Source organism: Cyprinus carpio, chromosome A25 (genome assembly GCF_018340385.1).
Source record: "Cyprinus carpio isolate SPL01 chromosome A25, ASM1834038v1, whole genome shotgun sequence".
NCBI lineage: Eukaryota > Metazoa > Chordata > Actinopteri > Cypriniformes > Cyprinidae > Cyprinus > Cyprinus carpio.
The window spans coordinates 9,031,594-9,040,306 of NC_056596.1; the positions used below are offsets into that span (position 1 = coordinate 9,031,594).

At 34.8% G+C, this 8,713-nt stretch overlaps 1 protein-coding gene across 1 annotated transcript; it reads right to left on the minus strand.

Annotated features, from left to right (window-relative positions):
* Positions 1–42: 42 nt before the first annotated feature.
* On the minus strand, positions 43–6,168 carry LOC109050672 (F-box/LRR-repeat protein 3-like). The gene is given in 9 exon segments (XM_042715355.1): positions 43–1,206; positions 1,286–1,503; positions 1,626–1,786; positions 1,789–1,834; positions 1,937–2,155; positions 3,264–3,935; positions 4,681–4,995; positions 5,108–5,203; positions 5,847–6,168. Coding segments are annotated over 9 exon segments (1,923 nt in total). The 5' UTR covers positions 5,874–6,168; the 3' UTR covers positions 43–1,037.
* Positions 6,169–8,713: the final 2,545 nt, after the last annotated feature.

Consider the following 8,713-nt stretch of genomic DNA (forward strand, 5'->3'; position numbering starts at 1 on the left):
AGTATATTCATTCATTACAGATCTGTCACTGGTTGTGCTGTTTGCATGTGTAGCCCGTGAGGAGAATTCGATAGAAAGACATTGCTATCATTTTGGTACATCATTTATATAAAAGACTGCAAACTCATTCATAAACTTGAAATTAACTCATCAACATGCAACCTGAAAGTTCATTCTTATCTGGTGCTGACAAACCAGAAGTTGTAAAGTGTGGCCTCATAAAGACTGCACATTCAGATTACAGTGGGATAAAATAATTTAATGAATTGACAAAAAAAAAAAAAAAAGTATTTATTGTTGTATACTGCCTGTAAGAAGAGTTTTATATCTATTAATCAATAGCAGATCGTGTTTACAGTACTCAGATTCATTCAAAAGCAGTGACTCACCATATTAATAGTACAATTACAGTCCTATGCAAAAACAATACAGCATTTAGTATTTGATTACTCTTTCATACCGGAGTTAAAAGTGCTTTAAATATATTTCATATGATTCATTATCACTGTATGGAGTGCAGCAGTCGGGTTCCAGAAGTAAAAGCTCTATTCATATTCTCCATAAGGAAATAGATTTTGAACCATGACTTGTAAAGTTTACATTATTTCAACTTATTTTTAAAACAATCATTTAATAGCTGCATTTGTGGTGAAAACCTACATTACCCATGATGCTGTGCAGAAAATTCCACCAATCAAGAGAGTCACGGAAAGCAAATAACACCAAAAGAGCTCTGCAGGGAACCATATTTTTCAGTAAATTTTAAATATATTGTTTCTATAGATATAATAGGCAACCTTAAAAGAACAGTTTAGTATTTCGCCACTGTTTTTAATTAAATTGTAGTTCTTTCCTTCAATGACGCCGTTAAGTCTTTGTCTACTTTTCAAATACTTTTTTGCTTTAGATGGTTTTGTTCATGGCTTATAACACTTAAAGACTTTTTTAAAATCTCTATGGAAGAAATGAATGTAATTACTTCTGGAAGCAACACTGCTAAAAAAAGAGGATGGGTACTAATATACTCTATTACAGATTCAGAGTACCATAGTAAAATCTGCGCCATTGGCAATGCGACACTGGACTTTCTCGAGGAAAGGCAGTTGAAACTGGAGGAGGTCTACCTGGTGCACTGTTATGTCTTTGCACATGGACACATCGAGGGTCCGGAGTCGCTCACAGTGCAGTGCGATTATGGAAAGAGTTCTGCAGGAACACATTAAGCACGTTAAGCAGAGCTCATTTGTTCAGTACAAAACATGGATGACTGTATGACGCCACTTACTCATTAGTGATCGTGTCACAGCAGGCCAGGAACAGATGCTGCAGTCTGTGGAGGAGCGGAAGGGCCCGTGCCATGCCCTGGTCACTGATCTGGGGACAGTGGTTGAGCGCCAGGCTGGTGAGGCTGCGGCAGTGATGGGCTACGGACACCAAGCTGTCGTCGCTGATCTCAGGCAGCATAGAAAGCGAGAGTCGCTGCAGGTCTGGGAAACGCAGCACCTGAGGTAACCAGGAACATTTTGGTTACTATTTAGCACTGACTACAAAAGGAAGCTGTACGTGTGACATCATATCCTGTTACCAGTATATGAAAGTACATGATTAATCAGTGAAGTATCGACCTGTGTGATACTGGTGTCAGTTAACCTGGAGCAGGCCGACAGGTCCAGTTCCTGAAGACCCCTGAGGGCCAAAAGTGATGCTCCCTCCTGATCCCTAAAGGCCCCGAGGTCCTCTTCAGTCACGAGACGTGGCTTCTCCTGGAAAGGCAGGGTGGGAGGTTGAAAAAGCCCATGTTTCCAACCGTCCTAGTAAAGCTTGGGCCTTTATCCTCTTCACATTTGGGGCATTTATGAGCAAATTGTGTGCAATAACTATGAAATGTTACACTAGTCTAAAAAAAACAAAACAAAAAAAAAACAGGCAATCCCACCTCTTTGTCTCTTGGATCACAATTTTTTTTGTGTTTTACAATATCCAGAGGAGCCCAATCAGAGATCTCTTTGCACCAGCCGAGCCGCAGCACCACCAGCGCAGGCAGGTACGTTGTGATTGCGTGAAAGCTCAGGTCAGTGAGGCAGACGCAGGACGTGAGGTCCAGCTCTCTCAGGTTACGGCTGAGCAGCTGCGTCAGGGAGAACATGACTGCATCCTGTTTGAGAACACAGAGTGTTTGCAGGGCGGCAGGCAAATCAGAAACAGCTTGCAAGAATTTTTTACAATTCAATTATGCAAACCAAGAATTAGATTTTTTTTTATTACCTCAAATAAGCTACTAATTACAATTACATTTTGATAGTATTTTATTAAACAAAAATTATAGTTATAATATAAATATAAAATACAAAAGTATTATAATATATTTATTTTGTATATATTTTTTTTTTGTTATTATATTAAATTATTTTTAATATATTATTATTATATAAATTATTATTTGTATATGTTATATTAAATATTTTTATACATAAATGGAAAATAAAACACAAAAAATTATGAGTATGAGTGAATTTAGGCATCACAACATTATAATTTACAGAATAAAAAATGGATATCAATATCAGTTCATACAAAATATAAAAACATTATTATATTATTATTATATTATTATTATTATTATATTATATTTGTATTACTCTACATTATGGTAATTATTTGTTAATTTTTATTTTTTTTTTTTAATTATATTTTTTTAATTAAATAATTATATTTATTTTTATATTACACATAATGTATATATAATTATAGATTATATATATAAAAAAATAGTATACATAAAAATAAAACACTAAATAATAAAACCAATTGCATGAATTGTCAGTTTAGGCATTGCAACATTATAATTAACTAAATTAAAATGGATGTTAATTTTGACATTTTTATGAATACAAAATATCAAAACAAAAAATGTATGATTTTTTATAAATATATATATATATAAAAATATATAATTATTTTTGTTAATATATACATGAAAATAAAACACTTAAAAACTAAATAGTTTTTGTTAATTAAGGCATCATCATAATTTACAGTATTAAAAATGGATATTAATTTTTTAGATTTGTTGATTACATTTGAGATTTATTAAATTCTTAATGTTTTTAAAGATTAACTTTAAATGAGAGTGAGAGTTAGGCAATCTAAATGTAAAAGTAGGGGATATGAGCAAAAACATTTAAATCACTAATACTGGTCGATAATTGATATAAAACTAATGTTCTTTTATGTAAAAGAGCCATTCAGCACTTTTGCCTCACCCTTATGTAAGCACAGTTTCTAAGGCTCAGGGTCTCCAGCTGCGCCCTGGGCTGTGGAGAGGACAATCCCTTCACCAGGTCTGCACCACTGACATGCAGGCACTCGGACAGGTCCAGACTCCTCAAGCATGGCAGCATCATCAGCTCGGCCAGGCCTTTATCTGTAATCTTCCAGTCCTGTGAGAGTGACAGCGACCGCAGCTCCTTCAGCTCAGTGGCCACAGCCAGCACCGTCCTGCTGGTTAACTCAGTACACGCGCTGAGGTCCAGCCTCTTCAGACCGTTCTGGTGCTTGCAGAGGGTTTCCATGGAGTAGTCTGTCAGCTCTTTACAGCCACGTAGACTCAGATCCTCCAGACGCAGGCCGGGCACCTGAGCTATGGAGCGGAGCGACTCGGGAGTGATGCTGGTGCGACTCAGGTCCAGGCTATGGAGCGTGGAGGCCTGCTTCTGCAAGAGACTCAGGAGGTTACGGAGGGAAACTAGAGCGGAAGAGCCAAACCCGACCGGGCAACCTCGGTATGGGTCATACTCGAAAGCAATGTGACATCCAGCCAGGGACAGACTGCATAACCTGGGCGTGCAACTCGTCAGGCGGTTGAAAGAGAGGTCGGAGAGGTAGCGCAGATCAGATAGGTCCAGTTCCTCCAGGTTCCTCAAAGCGTTCTGGACCTATTATTGCACAAAGATTCGATGATATAAGATGATACACACCTTTATATATATAGCACTTAATATAATAGAGATAGAGTGTGTCGAAGCAGCTTTACAGTGTTAAACAGGAAAAACATTTGCTGATAATGCAAGAGGACAATAGAAAAGTCAGTTTATCAGTTAAAGTCAGTTGATTCAGTGATGTCATCGTTCAGTTCAGTTCATTTCTCTTCCAATAGTGTCTGTGCAGTCAAGTCAACAATGTTGCCAGAAACTGTGTCCCCCAAATAAGCGAGCCAAAGGTGACAGTGGTATTTATTCTAATAATATTTAAATACAAAAAATATTAAATAAAATATTATATATATTGTTTGTTAATGAATAAATGACAAAAAAAGTAAAAGGTAATGAATTGTTTTACTTGTTAACTGCCACCTTTATCATTTTTTTTTTGTAAATTCTAATGCTGTGATGCTTTCATTCACAATTATTACTAGTGATTTTAGTTTTTAGTGTTTTATTCTCTGCATTTCTTCTCTTCTCTAGCTTGCTTCCTAATCTAGTTGTCTAATACAGCTGGCTCTGTGTATTATGAATAATGTTGGCTCTTTAAAGAATTGCTTTGTTCCTCATTTGTATGTTACTCTGGATAAAAATATCTGCTGAATGTATAAATGTAAATGCAATCTCGGTTTCACAACTTTATCATTTACAGTATAAAAAATGGACATTATATTTGGAGATCAATTTTTAAAGGTGTAACCTGTCGACGGTGCTCCTCTCTAGATAGAAAGGCTCCAGACATAAAGAGGCTGTCCAGCCCCTGAAGGTCCAGCTTGCGGAGGCCGGTCAGATGGGGTAGGAGGCCCAGCAAGGAGGCCTCTGTGATGCTGCTGCCAGGTAGAGCCAACCTGTCCAAGCGAGGGCCGAGGTGAAGCCCTACCTCCAAAAGTACTCGTCTTGACAGGCTGGATCCATCAAGACGGCTGATGACTAGGCCACAGCGAGGGCGCCTCGCAAGTTCACGGATGAAGTCCAGTGAAGATGTGGAAACAGGGAACTTGAAAGTGACGTTTTTCTGCGGTAAAGCACCGAAATGGCAATTTAAACAATTATGGAAGGGGGCTAAACACAAAAACAATGAATAATGTTTTAGATCATCTAGATGTTCAGAGGAAAATAAGAAAAACCTGATGGTCTTGGCATGCATCGTACCAACTCTTACAGACTAGTGATGCCTCCTTTCGATCCGTTACATGAAGAAAACTCAGTATATAGGAAATGATCTGAAACAGAAGGAAGAAAAGTCACAATTTGCACTATCTCTGGTAAATATTAAGACAAGTGACAACTATATAGGTTGGGGCAAGTTGTCACTTTCATGTTATAAATTTGACGTGTCTTGTATTTTTTTCATCATCTCAGGATGATAAAATAACAACAGTAAGAAGATGTATCGATGGAGGACACGTATGTGTAACTGATAAAAGTCATTTGTACACATATACATATAACACAAATTTTGAAATTTTTTTAAATACTTCTTGAATATATTTTTTTATGAATATATGTGTTTCTTAGTAAATATCATAAGAATATATTTATTATAATTTTAAATATTATTTAATATTATTATATTTAGGCCAACACACACACACACAAATAATCGTTTTATTGTTTAAATGTAGTTTAAAATCCTATAATAGGCTGTTTAAAGGCAGGTTTTATTGTGATAGTTTGCCCCATATACAGAAATAGACTTTCAAAAATGAACCTATACTGAGGAATATTGACTGGGGTGAACGTGTGACGTAATGTCATTCTTCATATCCATTCAGAGCTATTTATATGGAACAGTGTCAAATACATGCTGTCCGACGATTAAACCACAATGTTATGGAAACATAGACCCGTGTTAACTTGACTCACCTCAGTAGGTAGACGTGGACTCTCCATGACTATGAACTCACCTCAGTCATCTGGTCTTATTTATTATCTTTTTTTTATTAATTTAATATCAATATTAAATCGTTGACAGATTAAACGTGTGTATCATTAAATCGCTACAGATGCTGGCAGGTCGCGTCTCCTGTTGTTCCTCCTCACACAGTATTAAGCGACGTAACAAACCCCAAAATGATCCACACCAAATTCCGCCACTTGCCAAACATTTTTAAAAAGAAAATAATAATGAACGGGCACAGGAAGACCGGTGGACATTACGTACAAGAAGCGCGCAAGGCTTTCTGGTAAACGTAGTTTAATGAAAGACGGACTCTGACTTTGAATTTGTGTCGACAGATGGCGCAGTATTTAATTTAAACGTAATATGAGAACATACATGAGCAATATACCATATACACGAATAACTTGAATACATTATATATAATAAAAATAATATAATATAATATAATAATATGTTGCTTTTTGCATCATTGCACAATATTTTTGCATCAATGTACAGTACATTTGCAATAATATATTGCATTAAAGTTTAGTAATTTTGTATCAATGCATAGATGCCTCCATCTTCGTCTGCTGGTACCATTCGCTCTGTCACTTAAACTGTCGAAACATTTATGAGTGACAATTTATCAATTCATTTTAATTTCTAAATGTTTATTAACATTTATTGCTATTAATATTTATTTTCTTAAATTATCAAATAACTAACTACAACCAAACTAATAGAAAAAATAACACTTTCATACATCAGCGTGATAAGTACTTTAGAAAAAAAATATTTAGTGTAATAATAATTAATATTCTTATTATTATTATTAATATATATATTTTCTTTTTGGCTCACGTCCTATTCTTTTACTTGGAGAGGACGTTTTTTTTCTTCAGGAAATGCACTGCACAAATTGAAGGAATGTAGCTATACTCTGCCATTCTAAAAAACCAGATGATCCTGAATATGAATGCAATGCATTTAATAACACGTTAAGCCTTTTCCTTCCATAGAAAACCACCATAAGGCTTAACTGTTATTAAACGAGTTGCATTCATATTCAGGGCTCATCTGATTTTTTGTACATAGTAGCCTATACTTTATTAGTATAATGTTTAGTGAGTCTAATTTTTTTTTAATCATTGTCTTAGTAGGCTACATTAAGTCACGTTAAGCGTTTTCTTATAACGGTTTTCTATGCGAGGAAAAGGTTTAACGTGTTATTAAACACGTTGAGATCATATTCAGGGCACATCTGATTTTTTTATAGATAGTATACTGTTATTAGTATAATGTTTAGTGAGTTTGTTCTGTTAATATAACTGTCTTAGTACATTAATCCACGCAACTGGGAATGTTGCACGAGGGCGAAAGACTTGCCCATTCAATTTTGCAACAGGTTCAAGTTCATAATTTTTTTAACATTTAATTCCATCATAAATGTTTTGTGACAACGTAAACAAGTTACTTTTTAACATTTGTAAATAATTTGTAAAACTTTGTACATTTATCTTAACTGCAGTTAAATCACACTCAAAACCGGCTTGCTGCATGAGCTCCATGTTTTCCTTCAAGAACAAGTGGAATGTCATAAAATTATGACATTCCACTTGTTCATTAGAATATTAAATATTCAAAATTTGACCTTACATCATTAAAATGTTCCACATCTACATGATACCTATCCGATTTACTCTAATCTTTGTAACATTCTCACGAAATCATCCACAATTTCTGCACGCCTCTTTTGATACTTCTGACGAATGAAGTACATTCTGAAGCGACAAATGAACGGCGATAACCGATTCATACGAGTCGAATGTTTTCAATGAGTCAATTCATCCTGTTCACAGAAGTCGTCTGAATGATTCATTCACGAATTGGACTAAATTAAAAACCCGGCTAACTAGTTAAGATATATTTTTATTGTATAAGAATAAGAGTTTGTATAAAAAAATTTAGATGATTAATTTACAATTTTATTTTCTGGTGGTACTACAAATGTAACAATAGTACACTGTGTACATCTTTTGTATGTATATTTCTGTGTAAGAAGTCTTGTTCTGCAATAAAAAGGGGAAAAGGGGAGAAAGAAGGAAAAAAACAGAGAAACAATTTCGAAAGCGTTGTACAGCGGAGCATCAAAGATGAATAAACAGACAGACATACAATCATTTATTTTAATTCTGTGACACAATTTCACGCTAGCCAAGTCATTTCAAATCACTTAACATTGACTTGGAGTACTATTATTATTTACAGTTATTTTAGTTATTAACATTTGAGTCACTCAGGCCATAAAACAGTTCAGCTGCTCAGAATGTACTAAACACATATTAACATTCTGCAACAGCAATATAATAGAAATAATAAACAGTACCAGCAATTAACATTTTCACATACTCATAAAGCTTGTACATAATGTCTAGCTGCTAGCTCAAAACAAGTATATATGCCATTTACATGTGATTGTCCAATAAGCATAACTAAATTCCCAGTCTTTGATGCACTCTTATATATATCAAGGAAGCTATAAAAACAAAAAAACAATTAAAAACAAGTCATCAGAGACAGTTAATAAAAAAGGCAATTTTAATTTGCAAATCTTCTGGCCATCTATTCTTAGTTCTGAAAAGATGTTAACTATTGGATTTTGTTTTGTTAATGGCAGCAAAATCTTTCCACATTATAAAAAACAAAACAAAACAAAACAACAAAAATTTCTGGATATCATGAACAGAGGAATAAAATCACTTGCATTTCACATTTTGACACTATTATCTTCAGCACAGCAGACAGATGTTGCACAGAGAAACTAACCGACCTGAAAGAATAACAATAA